The sequence below is a fragment of the Mustelus asterias genome, chromosome 4, assembly GCF_964213995.1.
Source record: "Mustelus asterias chromosome 4, sMusAst1.hap1.1, whole genome shotgun sequence".
Classification (NCBI taxonomy): Eukaryota; Metazoa; Chordata; class Chondrichthyes; order Carcharhiniformes; family Triakidae; genus Mustelus; species Mustelus asterias.
The window spans coordinates 54,930,178-54,952,422 of record NC_135804.1 but is presented as its reverse complement, the minus strand read 5'-3'; the positions used below and the strand labels follow the sequence as shown (position 1 = coordinate 54,952,422).

The following is a 22,245-nucleotide window of genomic DNA, read 5'->3' as shown; positions in this document are numbered from 1 at the left end:
CAATTTAAGATTATCAGTCAAACTCACAGTGTGGCTCACTTACACGTGCTGGAAGCTACATATATTCACACACACGGCCCTGTCCTTTGAAGACAGAAGGAGCTCGTCCACACATTACTCCTTTTCCAACTAAACAAAAACAAAAACTTTTCAACTAAACAAAATCCTATCAGTCAACCTGCCTGGTTTGAATTTGAATGAAAGGGTGGCACTTAAAAGTTCCCTGGTGTATTTTCCATGGCAACACCTCTACCAATCAGGGTCCACTTGCCAATCAATTAGGACTCTTTTCATGCAGCATACATTGTTGTCCCCTTGTGGCTTTCTTGCCAACTGTCCCGATGAATGCAAGATAAAAAGCTTTGACAGCACATCTCTTTTATAGAAATTGAGTTACGTTTTCTGGAAATAATCAAGATCTTTGGAATCATGTAGTTATAAAAAAAATCCTGCAAAAGCTCCAAATTGTTTTTAAAAATAATTCAAATGACACACAACAGTCCAAAGTGAGCCATTAAACTCCAGCTGAAGGGAGTCTGCCACTATTGTATCAATGAGCAATTTATTGACTTTTTGGCTGCTCAAACCAGACTGGACAAGTTTTTAGTTCCTGAACAATGAGCCTCACATACTTTCTGCAAAATAGCTTTGGGTTACTGTGAAAATATGTGCACCCGTCCAGCCTGAGGCTTGTGTAAGTGAAATACTTGAAACATGCTGTTGGCATAATGTGCTCAAGAATCTGATATTGCTGGTGGATTTGTTGCTTATTTTGGAGACAAGAAAATTGTTGCGCATATTTCCTTTTCTAACCCTGCAGAGCTTTGGAAGTGAAACAATGCAGCTGGCTGGCTTTATCCTTTCTATGCTCTTTCCATTTATGTCTGACACAAGAGCATAAGGTGGTAAAGTGAATAAATAAAACAGGAAAAGCTGGAAATACACAGCAGGTCTGGCAGCATCTACAGAGAAAGTGAGTTAACATCTCATGGTAAAGTCTACACTGGTTGGACAATCCATCAGCAGACCATTTCACTCACTGCTTGCCTTTTATAAGATATGATATGAAACAAAGCTATCGGCACCATGAGGCTCTTGCCTTAACTGATAGATATTGCTGCAGTGGCTTTGTAATCTGGAAAAAGTCTACTATATTTTTGCAAAACAAAAGTGTATATAAATTTAAATTTTTCAATGGCACCATTAAAGGAATACATTGTCTACATGAGGAAATAGACTAACACATGGAACTGACCAGATATACTCTCAGCGGACCTGCTAGTGTCAATATTTGTGTTCAGAAACCAAATTAAATCAAAGATTTTATAATACCTGTTTGAAATGTTAATTCTGGAGTCTGTGAATTGAGTGGGAGTAAGAGAGGGGAAGATGAATTCTGGTTAACCCTTCAGAGGAAAAGTTATTACCGCAATATGATGTGTGCTGTCAGAGGCATTTTAAGAAAGGGGGGGCCTTTTCTATTCAAGTACAATTCAGTTTGTCTGTGACCTGACATAAAAACCAGGATACTTATGCACATAACACATTCCAGTACAAAGCTGTTACATCTTTGGGGTTTTGAAAATTGGGTTTAGTGTCACTGGCCACTCTGAGACCCAGGATCTAATGTCCCCTCTGAACCAGAGTATTTCTGGTTGCCCAAATCCTAAATCTAGTGAGGCTGAACAGAGAACATTTGTAACTGTCATGTTCAATTTGTGATGGGGATACATTCTATCAGAGAATAACTCAAGCCATAACGCAACAAGCAAATGCACAGTGAATCAATATATTTACAGTAATTACAAACTTTGTATTCTCAATAACAAAACAGTTGGTAGACATTCTGCACTAACCTTGTACATAAAATTAGCCTTTGAAACACAGGGTACTTTGTTTTCTATTATGTGTGATGGAAATGTTTTATGCACAATGAGTGTCTCTCAATAGCTAAGAATATAAGAAAAAGGAACAGACGGCCATTTGGCTTTCAAGCCTGCTACGGCATTCAGTAGGATTGTGGCTGATCTTCGGCCTCAACTTCACTTTTCTGCCTGCTTCCCATCTTTTAATTTTAATGATCCACAACCCTTTGAGTGAAGAAACTTCTTATATTAATCCTAAATAATTGATCCCCTTATCTTGACATGAGGCTCTCCTCCATGTTCTACATCAATGGTTTTCAATCTTTGTTTCCCAGCAACCCACTTTTACAAAATGGCTACCCCTTGCAACTCACTGTCGAGGCAAACTGCAGTAATGCTGCTATCATTGCAATCTAAATGAAATTTACTGTATAATTAAAAATACACCTTCTTACCTTTTCCTTTCATAAAGTGCACAGAACTTGAATTGTATCAGGCAATAGTAAACTTTTCGTCCTCATTTCTGGCTATGTAATTGTCTGAGACGAGGGATCCTCATTGTCATACCGCCTTCTACAAAATGTGTGCCTTGAACAGAACATCCAGCTTTTCTTTTGAACAGGATCACAGAATATCTCGCAATGTTTTGAAAAGGATAACAGAACATCCCATCTTCTTTTTTAAAACAGGATACCCAGCGACCCATTTTCAACATCCCCACGACTAACGTGCGAGTCACGACACCCACTTTGAAAAAAAACCCGGGGGAAACAATCTCAACGTCTACAAGCCCCTTCAGAATCTTGCATGCTTAAATCAGATCACCTCTCATTCTTCTAACCTCCTGAGAACATTGATCCAATTTACTCAAGCTTCTCAAAATAGAAAAATCCTTCTCATCTGAGGAATCAACCTAGTGAACCCTTGTTGTATTTCCTCACTGCAAAACTGCATGGAATATTCCTGGTGCGGAATCATAACATAATTGTAGCTTATTCTTATACTTCAATCCACCCAAAATGGAGAACATGCCACTTGCCTTCTTACTGGACAGTTGTACCTGCATACTAATTTCCTGTATTCCTTCTCTACCTGTATACTAATTTTCTGTGTTCCTTGAACTGTTTAACCCAGTTCTGGACAATCTAGGCGAGTGAGTGGGCCGCATGAGTGGCCCAGCTTCATTTCAGTGGGCCGCAAAGTTGAAATCAAGCTTGATCACTAACCATGGATGAATACGTTTAATACATGCCAAATATTTCGTAATGAGTTATGGTAAATGCTTAATCATTTATATATTAATAGAACTATTGACTTCAAATGGTAAAAACAAAAGAAATACTAACATTTTGAATACAGAGCACGACTCTCACAGTCAGTATTGTGTGCAGTCAGTCCGCACCTCACTTGCCCTTGCTTTACATGTATATCACTTCAAGTCATACCAGGAGGAGAAAATCTACACGGACGGAAATCAGCTGAATGTGGCAACCCTATGCGTGGGCAACGGTCAACAAAATGTCTCATGGGCCGCACTCAGAACCCAGATGGGCTGCATATGGCCCCCAAGGTGCAGGTTTCCTACCAGTGATATAACCTAATAATTTAATGGTATGGTTAGCTACCTTTTTGGAGAAGGCTGAAGAACATGGTGGATGTCTGCATTTTGCTGGGCATTGCTTGAACTCAGAAGTAATATTTAGTCACAGGACATGCTATCCCACACACAGTATGCATCGCTAATAAGAATTTCTCCACTTTTAAATCTTATAAAAGACAGGGGAAAGTACAAATTGTAACAGCATCTTTCATGGCAGGTACACTTAAAAATAAAGTATGAAATGAAGATGCACTTCCTGGCCCAGTGAGCCCACCATTTCCAACACCACATAATTTACTTGGGCTCAAATTCTCCTTAACCAACTTTGATCTGAGGTGAATGAAATGATAAAAGAGAACTGAAAATCTTTGGGATCTTGAAGATGAACAAATGACAGCAATCTAACTTTAAAATTTTCTATTATTCAGATTTGATCAATTGAACTGTAAATACATTGTCCAATTGGCATGGAACCATGGTTCTGATGAGTATTTGGTCATCAGTGTCTATAATTATCTTCCTTGTTCATTTTGTGCTTGAACAGATACATATCCACCTCTTTTTTCATGTTGAGTGTTAGTTTGGCTCTGTTAGAATTACTTTTGTCTGAGTCAAGTTTCTGGGCTCAAGTCCCACTTCAGGATTTAAGAACACAATCTAACCAGACCCTTCAGTGCAGTACAGTTATAAACTATCAACAGTAATAGAAACAGGTCATTTGTTTTGACAGGTCTCTGCTGGTGTTTAAGCTCGGAGCCTCTTCCAAGCCCATATCATTGAACTCTCATCAACATATCTTTGTATCCTTTCTTCCCCCATGTACGAATTAGCATGCCCTTCAATGCATCTATGTTATTTGTTCCAATTATGCCACGTGTTAGCAAGTTTCACATTTTAAACACTTTCTGGGTGAAGAAATTAAGAATTTCCACTGTCAGGCAGATTCTCACAGAAATACATTAAACAAAAGCCTCACTGGGAGAAGGGAGCTGTTGGATCATTCTTGTGTACCTCGGTGACCAATGGCAGAATGGCAACAGCAGAGGATTTTGAGCACTCACTTGCTTTTCGCCTAGAGAGGCAAGCTGTGAAGATGCAAGGGGGAGAAACAAAGAGATTGGGAAAAGATTAAAGTAAAAAGTTACTTTCATTTGTGGGGCAGAAAAAGCTGGTCATTAATATGAAGTAGGAAAATCCCTCAAGTGACAAGTTTCTCTTGAATTCTTTATTAGATTTATTAGTAACTAGCTGACAAGTATGACACCGAGTGCTGATCTTGCCTAAAGTGGAGACACTTTCTCTAAAGCTACCCTACCAAACCCTTTCATGATCTTAAAAACTTTTAGGCCACCCTTCAGGCCTCTCTTTGCTAAACAGTCCCAGTCTGTTCAGCCCAACCTGATAACTACATTCTTTCAGTTCTGCTGTCACCTTAGTGAATCATTTTTGCACCTTCTGCAATGTCTCCACATCCTATTGATAATGGAAGATGACAACTGTTCATAATCTTCTAAGCGTGGTCAAACCAAGATTCCATTCACATTTATCATAGCTTTTCTGCTTTTCAATTCCATCCCTTCAGAAATAAACCTGCATTCCTTTTTACAGCCTTATTAATCTTCATCATTGCGTTAGTGTTAATCTTCATCATTGTTTTTAGTGATCAGTTTATCTGCACACCCAACTTCAGAAGTTCATCTATCCCCATTTAGACATATTTTCAAAGGAATTCATGGTTTCCTTTTTCTCCCTCACTTACTGAAATTCGTTAGCCAAATACACACCTATTCGACAAGTTTATTAATGTTTTCTTGTTCCAATCCTCTGTATTAGCTATATTACCAATTTTGATACTATGTACAAATTTTGTCCAAACCTTTTCATAGATGATGAACAGTGGTTCCAGCACTTCCCAATCAAAGTAATGACCTTCCACCCATACTGTTTTTAGCCAGCTTGCAATACATTGTTTGCTACGTGGGCTGACTCTACATGTTGGAAATCTAAATATATATCTGCTGCATTATTTTTTATCTATCCTTTTTGTTCCTTCTTCCAAGTATTTAATAAGGTTGTTCAAGTATGAACCTTTTTAGAATTGGCACTGACTACTCCATGTGGTTCCAGTTTCTACATGTGTTACCATTACATCCTTGAGCAAGGATTCTATTATTTTCCTAATGCCAACATTAACCTAATTGATCTAGTTCCCTCAAGTTATCAACTGCTTGCCTCTGGCACAATTCTCCCACTCTCCACTTCTTTGCGAACTGTAAGGCTTAACCATACTCAATTTATCTTTGTTACTCTTATTTGTTCCCTTTTCAATACAAGCTGATTGCTTGTGTCAAGGTAGCCGAAACTGAACACACTACCCCAACTGTGGTCTGACAAAGATATTGTGAAGTTTTACCCATAATCTTTGTCAACTTGTATGGGCTTGTCCTGATTATATATACATTATATTTTTCAAATGGTGTGAAATATAACATTTCAGTTACATTTCATTACTTTTCAAACAGTTGCATAACTTTTATTGATTATTTTGTTCTTTTGGCGCTAGTGTTGTCCTATTATTGTTTTGGGAACATATGCAATTAGTTTCCCATTTGCTTCATTACTCAGACCATTTATAGGTTGGTTTGGTACATAGATGATTCATGTACTTAAGCTTTAAATGAATGTCACTTGTTTTGCTGAGATCACCTAAAGTTGTACTTGTGTGCTGTAGTTCTGTTATCAGAATTAAGGTGCTTTGTCTATTAAAATAAAACTGGGACCTTTTATGGTGATAGTCTGCATGTGGCTATCAAAAAAAATCCAGCATCATCTAAAAATAACTTTGTCACATATCCACCGATCGAGTGGGTCAGATTTCTTTTTAATTTGCAAGGTTGGGTTCCATTTCTGTCCAGGTGGCTTCACAGGCTTTGTGCCAAAGGAAGTGAATCAAAACCTTCCATCAGCAGCTATTACAGTTTTGCATTTGTAAACGCTGGCAAGTTGAAGAAATGCTGGTTTAGACCATCCTGAGTCAAACATGCCGAGTTAGTGAGTTGATGCACAGAAGTGAAGGAATTCTAGAAATCCAGTAAGATGATGGGAAAGGTCAACATGAGGATGCAACAGGTCTAGCCAGTGGGGTTGAACTCTTCAAATGAGATCTGCCTCGGAGATGTGAACGGCAGTAGTCAGCTCTCTGTTTTTCCTCTTCCTATAAAAAGCCCTAGGATTAAACTTCACACTTCTGAATGTGCTGGCGAGGCAGTTTCTTCAAATTTACATTCTCAATTATTTGAATTTCCTCAATCAGTCCTTCCTGGCGGCAGAGAAGTAATTTAGACTGAAACAGATTCAAATAAAAACAGTTGTATACACAAGCCAATAAAAAGAAATCTGGATGTATTTCATGGGAATAGATCACATATAACCATTTATCATTTGGGCCAATTTCAAGTGTACAGTTAAGATTGTCATTTTTACAAACCACTGAACAAGATGAAAACTAAATTAAAATGACTAAATTAAGAACTCAGGGGAGAGTGAAGAGGGGATAATAAGGGAATAAGATACAGTTCCCCAGAGAGATTTATTAACATCAGGGCTCGCGTATATTTTAAAACTCTAAAGAAATGTCAGAGAAAATAACATTTCCAAATAGGAGTGGAGAGAAACGTTTGGGGTATTAAGGAATCACTGTGATACCAACACCAATAAGCAACTGTCAGGAGGAACAACAGGGCGAGAGGTTGCAGGGAGAGACCAACACTATGCCCCTGTTGCGTGCATGTTAAATTGGGATCATTAAAATCTGATGCTAATTATACTTTTGGCAGAAATATTATTAAAAAGCATGAGATGGTTCAGATCTGAAACGGTCCACTTAAAAGAATTTATTTCCACAGCTGTGGCAGACACCAACAACACAGAACACGCTTTTAATTCCTCTATAATTCTAATTGAGAACTGCAAAGTTGCTCCATTATACTCTTCTATAAAGCAGTTGTTATTCTGCAGTAATCACATCAGTCAGCACTAGTTAACTTTCATTAGCATTGATTTAACTTTATTAAGACTACGTATATTAAAAAAAATTACAGGTGGCAAGAGTATGAAGGCGGCAATTGATTTTCTGGGTTCTGATAACATTCATAAACTGCTTGCGGGATTTATGGTAGTCATCTGAACCCTGAAAGTAAATTGCTCACCACCTTGTGTTTACGGTAGCCCAAACAAAATAAAATTGATTTGTAATAAAATAAAAACTTTCTTCTGTGACACTTTTTTTTAAACACATCACACTTGTGGTACGAGAATATTCAATGGTAAGCCAACTGAATAAAGAGTCAACATGCTAAGAGCTATGTGGGTCCCACTGATGAGAACAATCAGTTCCCTATTCAATGGCTTACAATCAGACAATCTCTTTACACTCAGCAAGGATGGTAGATTAACTACAATCCTATCTTCTGCAATTAGCCATGCGCAGCAGCAGGAAAGACAGCTCTTTTACATTCCTAAAAAAAACACTGGTAACCGTGGAGATATCCTATAGGCAGCTTGAGGACTATTTTGATAAGACAGTATTATTAATTCTACTTTTTTTAATTAATCTGCGTTTCCTTTTTATGCGTCTGCATTAGCAAACTGTTAGTGCTTACAAAATGGAGATGACACAAAACAACACCACCCTCGGTTCAACTGGCAACAACATACCACTCTTCTCATCAAAAGTCCACCTTTTTAAAGATTGCAGTATTGAAGGTTTAGACTGGTCGTGTTTGGCTGACTTCTTGTCCAACCTTCCATGGTGCAGGTTCGTTTTCAAAGGAGACTTGACATGCGAGCTCTGCTGTGTCCGTATCTTCACATCCATCCTGTTCTATATTAAGACTGTAGACGTTGAAATGGCAAAAAACCCATAAAAAACACTGTTCACAGTTCCCTTTCCACACATGACATGAGGACATTAATATCACACATTCTTGTTAAAAGTAATGCCATTAAGAAAATAGGACATACTATAAAACCATCTTTCTGTCAAGTCACTGAAGCTGATAAAACAAAAAAGAAACAAAACAGGACTGGCATTTTAATAGATTGCAGCAGTGAAAAAGCAGACCTGGATTTCATGCTACTTAAAAATACATAAATTAAAGCCTATTTTTAAATTACACATTTGCCACAGAATTCTGAAAATAATTCACAAATTCTTAATAATTGCAGGTCTGTGGATGAATAAACTCTTCCTGGCTATCAGTGGATCACAGATTCAGCTTCCACCTTAGTACAGAAAGTCAGGCAAAAATCCATCAGAAGTTCCTGATTTAATTATCAATGCAAAACCCTGATCCAAACAAAGTTCCTAAATTTAATTTTTAAGCCTCAATTTAATGAAACGCTCAGTCCACAGCCATTTTTTTTCCCTCAGACAATTATGTAGTTAAAGAATCTTTTCAAAAGAAATGTCTCTATTCAGCATTTCCTACTGTCTTTGTTTGTGAACTATTAACTGGGCAGTGAGATGATTTACACGTCTTGTCTTAAGGTGCAGCTAATAGCAAACATAACCCAGGTACCATGATGGCATAGGATACTGGAGGATACACTTTGCCATGGAAATGTGGATTGTACATGTACTCACTGCTGTTTGCTCTAGGGCTGTGTAAAGGCCAAGAGGGAAAATAAAATTCCCCAAAGCCACATTCATGCACTTCTTCACAGCCTGCTACATTGGCAGAAACCTGGGAGAAAGATGCTGCATCGACCTCTAAGCCCCCAATACTGGCCCACAAGGCGGGGAGGTCACAGAATGGAACAGAGAAAGTAAGTAAAGTACTGAGTGGTTAGCAGGATCATGTCTACTATAAAATACGTTACCTTTTACATCATTTTTCTTTATTTTTCCCTTTACTATAAAATGAGTCATGATGAATCAATTTTCCACCAGAGCAGTGGATCACTGAATTCTGCAGTGATTCAGAACGGTGAGTCGGGAGATCATGGGATTAGGACTGAATGCAGTTATGGTCCACAAACCAGAGTGGAAGAGTGGGAGGAAAATTAGGTAAATTAAATATCTCTAAACCATTGAATACAACGAGATACTTGCAGGCAAAAGCCTTTCAAACTTTGCAGTGTATAAAAACAGCACTGCTACCACTGTAGGAAAACAATAATACTAAAATACACCCCACACTTCACAGCAGCATGATCTCAAAATGCACAGATATTTCTTTCTACATTACAGCTTTATTCCAACAAAGATGGTTCAACTCAGTAACTGGATCTGTATTGCTAAAAACAATTATTTTTCTGATGCCTTACCTGGTCACGTTGTGGATACTGGTATGATCGGATGAAGGGTGGGCTTTGGGTAGGGTGGGGGTGTGGGGGGGCAATGCACACAGAGGTGCAGGTCACAGAAACCTACTAGCATTATCTTGGAACATCACCTTCAAGGCTGTGGTGAGCACAAGAAAGGGGGGATTTGCTCTCCGGCGATGAAACTCGCACAGAAAACAAGTGCACTGAGGCACAAGTCTCAACTAAAAAAGCCTGACATTTTCAGCAGGACACAGGCAGAAGTGAGTGCAGAATCCAGGTCACTAAACTATGGGACTTACGGTTTATTGGAACTGGTTGTGGTCTATCAACATCGGTCAGGACCTCTCTCTCAGGCAGAGGTATCCAAACTCTGGTCATGTGCATCCCTTCAAGTCCTGGTAATCTAGGCTACAAGGCCAGGTAACTCAGTTGTATTTGCACTTACATTTCATTCTTGCTGGTTTGTCCCATTTTAACTTTGTGAACATGGAGAATGGGGAATTTTATAGGTGGTTAAATCCTAAATTGGAATGAAGGTCTGTTGGTATCAGTAAATTGAATGTAAACTGGATTTAAACCCAATGGGGTCAGGAGGAAGGGAGACTTACAACTCATATGGCCCATGAAAGCTTGAGCATCTTTCCCCAGGGCTAGTGTTGCCTGTCAACTCGTACAAATCTCTGTGCCACAGTTTGTACAAGTTTAGCCAAGATCAGGCTTTCAAAACTAAATTTAAAAGGAAAAATCACTGTCCACAAGCAGAACCTTCATAGGAGTTTTGCACTGTGTGCTGAAGGCAGTGCTCCTGCAGATAGCTTAGCTCAGTAAACCTCTCACCGCACCACGTGCACTTACACTGACTCTCTCTGGCGTGGACATTCTGGTGCTTTATCAGGTGTTCCTTCTGCTTAAAACCTTTGTCACAAGTGATGCATTTAAAAGGTTTGTCCCCTGTGTGAACACGCCGATGCCGTTCCAGGTCGGAAGAGTATTTGAACCGCTTCTCGCAGTCGCTGCACTTCAGCGGCTTCTCCTTGGCAGGCCGGCACTGGTGCTCCACCAGCTCGGAAGAACATGCAAAGCGCCGCTCGCAGGCATTGCACTTGAGTGGCCGCTCCTCGACATGGGTCGCCTCATGGAGCTGCAGGGCTGAAACTCGCTTGTAAGCTTTCTGGCAGACGGTGCACTTAAAGGGTTTGCCCTCCACGCGGGCACAGCGGTGGCGCAAGAGCTCTGACGAGTCTTTGAAGCCCTTCTGGCAACCTGTGCACTGGAAGAGGCTTTCTCCAGTGTGAATGTGCTGGTGGTACAGGAGGTGCGAGGATTCACTGAAGCCCTTGTCACACACAGTGCATTTGTAGGGCTTGTCCCCGGTGTGGGTGCGCTGATGTCGCACCAGTGCGTACAGCTGCTTGAAGCTCATCTGACAGGTAGTACACTTGAAGGGCCTCTCCCCCGAGTGGACACGCTGGTGGTGCTGGAGGTAGGAAGCGCGCTTGAAGCTCTTGGAGCATTGCCCACACTTGTAGGGTCGCTCGGCCTCCGTTGCACACTGGTGCTGCAGCAACTCCCCAGGCTGCTTGAAGCCTGCGTGGCAGATGACGCACTTGAACACGTCCTCACTGGCGTGAACACACATGTGGCGCATCAAGTGTGAACGGTGCTTGAAGCTCTTGTGGCAGACGCTGCAATCGTAGGGCCGTTCACCTGAGTGGATGCGCTGGTGGTGTGCCAGGTGCGAGGACTGGCTGAAGGTCTTGTCGCATTGGCCACATTTGAAGGGCCGCTCGCCAGTGTGCACCCTCTGGTGCCGCTGCAGCTCAGAGGAATGGCGGAAAGCCTTTTCGCAGGACGAGCACTTGAAGGGTTTTTCACCATGGATGTATTGATGGCGGACCAGCTGCGATGACTTTTTGAAACCCTTCTGACACACGCTACATTTGAAGGGCTTTTCAGGAGCGTGGAATTGCTGGTGTGTCACCAGCTCCGATGAGTCCTTGAATTTCTTCTTGCAGACAGTGCACTCGAAGGGTTGATCCTCGATGTGAACCCGCTGGTGCAGGATGAGCTCTGAAGACTGCTGGAAATTCTCACCGCATATGGTACACTTGAAAGGGTTGTTCTCGTTGTGGACATTCTGGTGCTGGACCAACGCCAGCAATTGGGAGAAGCCCATCTTGCAGACATGGCAGATAAACGGCTTCTCCTCCACCTGGCCACACTGGTGCTGCAAGAGGTCATTGGAGTGGCTGAAGGTCTTCTGGCACTGGGCGCACTGGTAGAAGCGGTTCATGTTAACAAAGCACGGGTGCTGCTGGAGCTCTGATAACTGTGTGATCGTCTGGCCGCACATGTTGCATTTTTGGGAACTCTCGGCTGACACGGGTTGATGCTGCTGAAGGGTTCCGTCGGTGGGGAACACGATCGCAAACTCAAGTGCGCGTTCAGTGTTCTGGGGAATGCAGTTCTCCACCAGGGGTGGGGCGGCTGGGTGCTCCTCCCAACACTCTGTCATGTTGAACGGGCTCACATTGGAAAATAGTTGCTTCCCGAGATGAATTGGTCAAAACGATGGACGCTTCTCACTGATTCCACACTGAGCAAAGAGCACTGGGCAGCCTTATCTGGTAAAAAGAAAATATTCAAATTAGCTTTTTATTTAAAAAATTTTTAAACTGTCCTTGTCACATTTTTCCACAAAGCTGTGTTGAACATGGTGCGGAAGGAGGCCAAGCAAGACCAACGAGTGACGCTTAAAAAAAAAATGATCAGTAGATATGGGCGCTGCTGGCTGGACCAGCATTTGTTTCCTATCCCTAATTGCCCTTGAACTGATCAGGGCCATTTCAGAGGACAGTCAAGAGTCAACCATGTTGCTGTGGATCTGGAGTCGCATGTAGGCCAGACCAAGTAAGGACAGCAGATTTCATTCTGTAAGGGACATTAGTGAACCAGATGGGCTTTTATGACAATCTGCAATGGTTTCATGGTCATCAATAGACTTTCATTCCAGATTTTTTTTTGGATTCAAATTTCACTGTCTGCTGCGGTGGGATTCAAACCTGGGCCCCCAGAGCCATGGATTACTCATCCAGTGACACCAGCACTATAATAGAGGTATTACTTTGGGAAGGGGACTGTGTCCTTGATTGCCACACAGTCTGCTTAAATGGCTCCTAACTGTTGGAGAAAGAAATCAGAGCCACTAAAAGGGAGAAATAGGATAAAAGGGAGATGAAGACGGAGAGAAAGAGCCCAGGGAAAGAAACCTGCCTAGTTGTGGATTGTCACAGTGCAATGGCTCTCAGTAAATTTAATCTCAGGCCCATGGTCCTTCACAATAAATCTCCCCCGCCAGCTTAACTTTGATTTGAATCAGGAACCTGTTTTAAAGTTATGGTGTTGTACTCACTCAACAAAGAATGATCACAGCTGGGACAGGAACTTCCCAGGAAATATGCAGTCAATCATAGATATTTCAGTCTGACTTCAATCTTTTAAACAGAATATTGGCGATACCAGATCAAGTGCATTCTTAGGCTTCTGGTGTTAGAAAGGAGTGAATATTATGTTGATATTTTTCTGCTTGTGTAGCCCGGGTGAACAGTCATTTCTCTCAAGAGAGTAGTAATGATACTGTGGATGTTTGGTAACTTCAGTGTTATCTGTTGGTTACTGAATCACCTTTGGGGTGAAAGGATGAGAGACTGACCTATTCTCACATCCACAATAGGTCCTGGCCAACATCCATCAACCAGACAATATGGCCGAGATTGGAGAGTTACCAAGTGGTAGGGTGCAAGGATGGTCGGTTGCATTACAAGCTCGAATTCACATTCCACCATTCTACATGCTGGGAGAAATCTGGTTCCATTTTAACATCATGCCCACAGTACTCCTTTCTGTGAACAAACATTGAAGAGGCAGGCACAGGTTAATTAGCATTTGTTCTTGGATAGAGCCATGACTCTGCATAATCCAGAACAAAAGGCCAGCCACGTAAGGCGAGTCCTCTGAATGGCTACAGTCCAGTCTAGTCCTTGCTCCTAGTTTGCTCAGGGCTACTTGTCTACAAACCTCCTTTTACCAGAACCTTAATATGCACAACTGGAGGAGTAAGAAATCAGGCAAATCAAATTTAAATTGATAACTGTCACAAAGCTATTGAAATAATAGGCAGCAAATTCATCAAAGGATTCAACATGGCAGCACAAACACCACAGGCATGGCATTCACATCAGCAGGGAAGCAACAGCTGAGCAAAAGTACAAATCAAGTAGTGTTATCTGACTCCAGCTATCCACCTGTTACTATTATATTTAGTTCCTAATGTGCATATCTCATTATATTGTCATCCTAATATGATGTCACATACATAAAATAAGTAATAATTTCAAAAAATAGCCAACAATGAAGGTGTTACCAATGCTAATTAAGTAATAGGACCATATGTTAAAGACTTTAATTACTTGTTAGGTTATTTTAACCTTCTTTAACTTACTGCTTTTGGCCATATTTGGAACATTGGACACAATGTTGACCCCTTTTGCTCAAAGGAACCTTGAGGTTTTAAAAAGTGTTTCGTGAAAAATGAAAATGTTTAACTCAGGAACTGGACCTTCAAGGGCAACTCTCAGCACTAAATGTGATTTCAATGGACAAGTATGAATAAGGATGTGACTCAGTTCTTTACTATGTCATTCGAATGGATAACATGAGTAAAAGGCAGATAAGATGGTGGCAGACTGTTTTGTGAGCTATCCAGCTGGCCGATAATTGAATAATTCCGTTGCAACTTGCTGTTATACTGGTGCATCATGAAATGAGGCAAACAGGGTGCTGGCTCCTCTACTGGTCAGGAGCATTAATTTGAGGGGAAATAGTGGTGTAATGTCACTGGACTAGTAATCCATTGGCCCAGTTCAAATGACTAAAATCTGGAATTGAAAGCCAGTCTCAGTAATGGTGACCTTGAAACTAGCATCATTTGTTATTAAAAGCCCATCTAATTCATTCATGTCCCTTCGGGAACGCAATCATTACGCGGTCTGGCCTACATGTAACTCCTGATCCACAGTAATATAGCTGACTCTTCACTGCCCCTTGAAGTGGCCTGGCAAGCCACTCAGTTCAAGGGCAATTCGGGATGGGCAATAATTGCTGATGTCGCTGCTGACGCCCACATCTCGTGAAAGAATTTTTAAAAAGCATGTAATGATTTGTTCTGCTGGCATTTGAAAAAAAAGATTGTTTGAGGTCAGCTCCAATAAATTCAAGCATTGTAAGCTGTTCTACCGCTGTCTCCATGTAACCATCTTACCAACTACCTCCTGGAAAGGTCTGACAGCCTGATGTAGACAGGTGGGTGACAACTTCCTTGTATATTTGTGATTGCATTTTCAAACTCATTGCAGCATTATGTGTAGGTCTATATGGGAATTTCCATAAACTGCACTGCTACTAATAAGCCATAGGAAACTTTTTTGAGCCAGTACCTATTAATATTCCAATACACCACTTATCTGACTAATCCGAATCTAACTGTGCTGCGACATGTTTTTCCAGTTAAGTGGACAAAGTATGAAAATTTTCACATCCCCTGTGTAAAAACTCACTAAGGCAAAAGTGCCCATGGTCAGCTGCATGAAAAGTTTACCTCCCTGTTACTAACAACACTGGGATGTATGATTCCTGGCTTGTTAACAAGAGCCATTCTGAATCCAAAGAGGAAAAACAGAAAGCTGTTTCTTGGAATCACTTCCCATAATATCTGAGGATGTGAGCAATGCTGGCAACGCCACGTGCATTGCCCAATGCAGTTGCCTTAAGCACCCACAGTAACTCTTCTTAAGAGTCACAGTCTGTGGATTAGAATTTGGCAGGCCAGACCTAGTAAGGGTGCTCCCTGTCCTAAAGAATATTAATGAATCATTTGGTTTCTACAACTGTCTCTGTCAGCTTCAACTGTCATATCTCGTTCTGATGCAAACCCACAAACTCTCATTTCACACAATCCATATCTTGGTCTGCCAAGGTGGTATTTGAACTTGTGGTTGTTTGGGTTACTCATGTAGTACTGTAACCACTACACTAGTCTTCTCTATGGCGTCCAGGGTGGTGATCTGTACATCAATAAAATTGTTCTGAGAGTTAAGTTGCACTTGGCTTAGAGATGCAGGCAGTGAGATCATTGGAATTTTTCTGGGTATAAAAGCTTTTATTACTGGTGATTTGTTGTCAATTTGCCTAACGATTAAACAGGATCTAATGTGGTGTACAGCCTTCTACTGGGAGGAAGCCTGAATTACATCACTTTGGTTTGTAACAGGAGGGAAGTGAAGTGAAAGTTTTAACTCAGCTGCCAAAAAGGTTTCATTTGAAATGTGATTTTATGTTGATTCATCTCCCACAGACTACTATTAATGCAGCTGCTAATTCACAATATTCAATTATTCCTTCTTTTGGCAGTAACTTCCCATGTTACAATTATCTGGGTTACTGAATTCAACTTTTTAGTGCAAAGAATATGGAATTTGGGTTGGCAATGCTATACAACAAGGTATGGGTACATTATTTACTGGTCACAAAGCACCTTATGAAAACCAGCAGGGAGACACCAAGTCAACTAAGGTAACCAGCAAATTCCTGGTTCAGCGAGCTACTGTTGAGCTAGATTGCTCCTTCCTGCCATTGGGAACCAAAGCCAGCCTGCACATGCAAATCAGAGGGCCGCTGCTTAATACAATTGACTGATATGAGGAGCAGCAACAAATCTTTTCCTCTCTCGTGATAAATAGAAGCCAGGCATAGTGAGAGGCCTGTCAGACACAGAGCAGGGGGCTTACCACTTCTGCATTTGCCAGCCCACGACCTTCCTGTCCGTTGAAATGAACAGAGTGGAGAACTGTGGGCAGGCGAAGCAGAAAACTCAGGCCATCCTTTCAACATTCTCCTGCCTGTTGAAACATCAAATAGGGTTTCAGCTATAATACATGGATGGTTACAAATGTAATCACTAAACACTTTCACAAAGAAATTGTTGGGTACAGGACTCAATGCATTACCCAAAAAGCTTACATCAAAGAACATCATGTATAGCCTTCTCAATACAGCTTTAAAAATGCAGGATTGTTTTTCCCATGTTTTTTGTGTACCTCATCTAATACAGGGTTTCTGTACTTCTCTCAATTACAGAAAAGAAATCACAGTGCTGTTAGGGAATTTGGAGTATTGGCTGTGAAATAGTAAATGACGATACTTAATACATACAGGAAAACAGCATACACAGCTGCCAAGAGTTGACAATGGCGCAAAGGTGCCAGGGATGAAGGGCAGCAGCAGAGAGGTGCCAGAAAATGAGGGCTAATGGTGCAGGAGTGCCAGTTGCCAGTGAGCAATGAAGCCGAGGCGCTGGGGATCGAGAGGTGGCCAAGCCGAGGATCGGGGGTGGCCACGCCGGGGGTCGGGGCAGCCACGCCGGGGGTCGGGGCAGCCACGCCGGGGATCAGGGGTGGCCACGCCAAGGTGCCGGGGATCGAGGGGCGGCCACGCTGGGGATCGAGGGGCGGCCACACCGAGGCTCCAGGGATCGAGGGGCGGCCACGACGGGGATCGAAGGCCGGCCACGACGGGGACCGAGGGGCGGCTGCGCCGAGGCGCAGGAGACCGAGGGGCGGCCGCGCCGAGGCGCCAGGGACTGAGGGGAGACCACGCCGAGGAGCCGGGGACTGGCCGCACCAAGGCGCCGGGGGGGCGGCCACGCCGAGACGTCGGGGACCGAGGGGTGGCCATGCTGAGATGCCGGGGATCGAGGGGCAGCCACGCCAAGAATCGAGGGGCGGCCACGCCAAGACACCGGCGATCGAGGGGTGGCCATGCCGAGAATCGAGGGGCAGCCACGCCGAGACACCGGCGATCGAGGGGTGGCCATGCCGAGAATCGAGGGGCGGCCACGCCGAGCTGCCGGAGATCGAGGGGCGGCCACGCCGAGCTGCCGGCGATCGAGGGGCTGCCACGCTGAAAATCGAGGGACCACCACGCCGAAAATCGAGAGGCTGCCACGCCAAGACGCCGGGGATCGAGGGGCTGCCACACCGAGACCCCAGGAATCGAGGGGCGGCCACACCGAGACGCCGGGGATCGAGGGGCGGCCACGCCGAGACGCTGGGGATCGAGGGGCGGCCACGCCGAGACGCCGGGGATCGAGGGGCGGCCACGCCGAGGATCGAGGGGCAGCCACGCCGAGGCGCCGGAGATTGAGGGGCGGCCACGCCGAGGATCGAGGGGCAGCCACGCCGAGACGCCGGAGATCGAGGGGCCGCCACACCGAGAATCGAGGGGCTGCCACGCCAAGATGCAGGGGATCGAGGGGCGGCCACGCCGAGACGCCGGAGATCGAGGGGCCGCCACGCCGAGATGCCGGGGATCGAGGGGCGGCCACGCCGTGACGCCGGGGATCGAGGGGCCGGCACGCCAAAAATCGAGGGGCCACCACGCCAAGAATCGAGGGGCTGGCACGCCGACACGCCAGAGATCGAGGGGCCACCACGCCGAGAATCATGGGGCCTTCACGCCGGGGATCGCGGGGCCACCACGCCGAGACGCCGGGGATCGAGGGTGGTGGCCACGCCGAGAATTGAGGGGCAGCCGCGCCGAGACACCGGGGATCGAGGGGCAAATAAGCTGAGGTGTAAGGGATCAAGGGCAATAGAGCAGTGGTGCCAGGGAATGAGAAGGAACTGTATTTAACTGGGTCACTCTGGGCATCACTGGCACATGGGCTCAGGTTACGCCGCCCAGCTGCTGCCACAGTAAAGCTGGCACATGGCGCTCAGTGTGGAGCAGGGCGGCCGGCCTGCGGGGCCCGCTCTCCTTCCCTGTCCCCCTGCCGCTGGGCTGGGCCGGGCTGGGCAGTGCCATCTCCGCCAGGCCCAAGACAATGGCTGCCTCCTCCTTCCCTGCCGCCCGCCCGCTCCCGGGCGAGAGCCGCTGGATTCCGGGCCTCCCGCTCTCAGACCCATGGGCCTCATCGTTCCATCCCCGGGTAGGCCCGCCCGTCCTCCCTCCCGCCGCCGCCGGTACCTGCTGGCTCCTCGGGGGTGAGGCTCCGGCTCCGAGCGCCGGCCAGGCCCAGGCCCAATTCCCCACTAAAGCCGCGGCCTCTCCTGACGCCCGACTCCCTCTTCCTCTGATCCGGGCCGGGGATGGGCGCGGTGCTCTCAGGGTGGCCGGGAGGCCGGATCGGGGTGTCGGTGGGACCGGTGAATGTCGCGACTAGAGCCGACTCCCCGACTCGGTTGCTGGGCTCCGGCCCGCTCCGGCCCGCGTAAACAGGAAGCCAAGAGCAGCCGCGGGGTTTCCTGTCACTGCTGCCGGCTCTCTGCTGCCCCCGGCGGATCCAGCCCGAACAGCGGCGCCGGCTCCTGGGACAGGTTGTCCCAACCCCGAGAGACTCGCCCCCAGAGTGACCCCAACCCGGAGAGACTCACGCCCAGAGTGACCCCAACCCGGAGAGACTCGCCCTCAGAGTGACCCCAACCCGGAGAGACTCGCCCTCAGAGTGACCCCAACCCGGAGAGACTCGCCCTCAGAGTGACCCCAACCCCGAGAGACTCACCCCCAGAGTGACCCCAACCCTGAGAGCCTCACCCAAGAGTGACCCCAACCCTGAGAGACTCAGCCCCAGAGTGACCCAAACCCTGAGAGACTCACCCTCAGAGTGACCCCAGCCCTGAGAGACTCACCCCCAGAGTGACCCCAACCCCGAGAGACTCACCCCCAGAGTGACCCCAACCCCGAGAGACTCGCCCCCAGAGTGACCCCAACCCGGAGAGACTCGCCCTCAGAGTGACCCCAACCCCGAGAAACTCACCCCCAGAGTGACCCCAACCCCGAGAGACTAACCCCCAGAGTGACCCCAACCCTGAGAGCCTCACCCAAGAGTGACCCCAACCCTGAGAGACTCAGCCCCAGAGTGACCCAAACCCTGAGAGACTCACCCTCAGAGTGACCCCAGCCCTGAGAGACTCACCCCCAGAGTGACCCCAACCCTGAGAGACTCACCCCGAGAGTGACCCCAACCCTGAGAGCCTCACCCCCAGAGTGACCCCAACCCTGAGACTCAGCCCCAGAGTGACCCCAATCCTGAGAGACTCACCCCCAGAGTGACCCCAACCCTGAGAGACTCACCCCCAGAGTAGCCCCAATCCTGAGAGACTCACCCCCAGAGTGACCCCAACCGTGAGACTCACCCTCAGAGTGACCCCAACCGTGAGACTCACCCTCAGAGTGACCCCAATCCTGAGAGACTCAACCCCAGAGTGACCCCAACCCTGAGAGACTCACCCTAGGAGTGACCCCAACCCTGAGAGCCTCAGCCCCAGAGTGACCCCCATCCTGAGAGCCTCACCCCCAGAGTGACCCCAATCCTGAGAGACTCACCCCCAGAGTGACCCCAACCCTGAGAGACTCACCCCCAGAGTGACCCCAACCCTGAGAGATTCACCCCCAGAGTAGCCCCAATCCTGAGAGACTCACCCCCAGAGTGACCCCAACCGTGAGACTCACCCTCAGAGTGACCCCAACCGTGAGACTCACCCTCAGAGTGACCCAATCCTGAGAGACTCACCCCCAGAGTGACCCCAACCCTGAGAGACTCACCCTAGGAGTGACCCCAACCCTGAGAGCCTCAGCCCCAGAGTGACCCCCATCCTGAGAGCCTCACCCCCAGAGTGACCCCAACCCTGAGAGACTCACCCTGAGAGTGACCCCCCAACCCTGAGAGCCTCACCCCCAGAGTGACCCCAACCCTGAGACTCACCCCCGGAGTGACCCCAATCCTGAGAGACCCAACCCCAGAGTGACCCAACTCTGAAAGACTCACCCCCAGAGTGACCCAACCCTGAGAGCCTCACCCCCAGAGTGACCCTAACCCTGAGAGACTCACCACCAGAGTGACCCCAACCCTGAGAGCCTCACCCCCAGAGTGAACCCAACCTTGAGACTCAGCCCCAGAGTGACACCAACCCTGAGAGACTCACCCTCAGAGTGACCCCAATCCTGAGAGACTCAACCCAAGAGTAGCCCCAAGCCTGAGAGACTCACCCCCAGAGTGACCCCAACCGTGGGACTCACCCCCAGAGTGACCCCAACCGTGGGACTCACCCTCAGAGTGACCCCAATCCTGAGACACTCACCCCCAGAGTGACCCCAACCCTGAGAGACTCACCCTCAGAGTGACCCCAGCCCTGAGAGCCTCAGCCCCAGAGTGACCCCCATCCTGAGAGCCTCACCCTCAGAGTGACCCCAACCCTGAGACTCAGCCCCAGAGTGACCCCAATCCTGAGAGACTCACCCCCAGAGTGACCCCAACCCTGAGAGACTCACCCCCAGAGTGACCCCCCAACCCTGGGAGACTCACTCCCAGAGTGACCCCAATCCTGAGAGCCTCACCCTCAGAGTGACCCCAACCCTGAGAGACTCACCCCCAGAGTGACCCCAACCCTGAAAGCCTCGCCCTCAGAGTGACCCCAACCCTGAGACACTCACCCCCAGAGTGACCCCAAGCCTGAGAGCCTCACACCCAGAGTGACAAAAGCCTGAGAGCCTCATCTCCAGAGTGACCCCAACCCTGAGAGACTCACCCCCAGAGTGACCCCAACCCTGAGACTCAGCCCCAGAGTGACCCCCATTATGAGAGACTCACCCCCAGAGTGATCCCAACCATGAGATCCTCACCCTCAGAGTGACCCCAACCCTGAGAGCCTCAGCCCCAGAGTGACCCCCATCCTGAGAGCCTCACCCTCAGACTGACCCCAACCCTGAGAACCTCAGCCCCAGAGTGACCCCCATCCTGAGAGCCTCACCCCCAGAGTGATCTCAACCCTGAGAGCCTCACCCTCAGAGTGACCCCCAACCCTGAGCCTCATCTGCAGTGTGACCCCCAGCCCTGAGAGCCTCACCTCCAGAGTGACCCCAACCCTGAGAGCCTCACCCCCAGAGTGACCCCAACCCTGAGAGCCTCACCCCCAGAGTGACCCCAACCCTGAGAGACTCACCCCCAGAGTGACCACAACCCTGAGAACCTCACCCTCAGAGTGACCCCAAACCCTGAGCCTCATCTGCAGTGTGACCCCCAACCCTGAGAGCCTCACCTCCAGAGTGACCCCAACCCTGAGAGCCTCACCCCCAGAGTGACCCCAACCCTGAGAGCCTCACCCCCAGAGTGACCCCAACCCTGAGAGACTCACCCCCAGAGTGACCCCAACCCTGAGAGACTCACCCCCAGAGTGACCCTAACCCTGAGAGCCTCACCCCCAGAGTGACCCCAAACCTGAGACTCAGCCCCAGAGTGACCCCAATCCTGAGAGACTCACCCCCAGAGTGACCCTAACCCTGAGAGACTCGCCCCCAGAGTGACCCCAACCCTGAGAGATTCACCCTCAGAGTGACCCC

General features: G+C 46.8%; 1 protein-coding gene across 8 annotated transcripts; it reads right to left on the bottom strand.

The window, feature by feature from the left end:
- Nucleotides 1-5,935: 5,935 nt before the first annotated feature.
- On the bottom strand, nucleotides 5,936-19,321 carry LOC144492712 (uncharacterized). 8 transcript variants are annotated; one of them, XR_013497620.1, is made up of 5 exons: nucleotides 18,874-19,131; nucleotides 16,638-16,748; nucleotides 10,648-12,416; nucleotides 8,182-8,358; nucleotides 5,936-6,808 (listed from the first exon to the last, which is right to left on the bottom strand). XR_013497620.1 is itself a non-coding variant. In XM_078211050.1 (4 exons), the coding sequence occupies exons 3-4, from the start codon at nucleotides 12,305-12,307 to the stop codon at nucleotides 8,348-8,350; spliced, it is 1,671 nt and encodes a 556-aa protein (XP_078067176.1). In that variant the 5' UTR covers nucleotides 12,308-12,416; nucleotides 16,638-16,748; nucleotides 18,874-19,246; the 3' UTR covers nucleotides 6,021-8,347. The 8 variants fall into 8 exon arrangements, 4 of the variants coding, with proteins under 4 accessions (XP_078067176.1, XP_078067177.1, XP_078067173.1 ...); XR_013497621.1 differs by having other exon boundaries at nucleotides 6,320-6,784; nucleotides 18,874-19,321; XR_013497622.1 differs by lacking the exon at nucleotides 16,638-16,748 and having other exon boundaries at nucleotides 18,874-19,109.
- Between the last annotated feature and the right edge of the window lie 2,924 nt (nucleotides 19,322-22,245).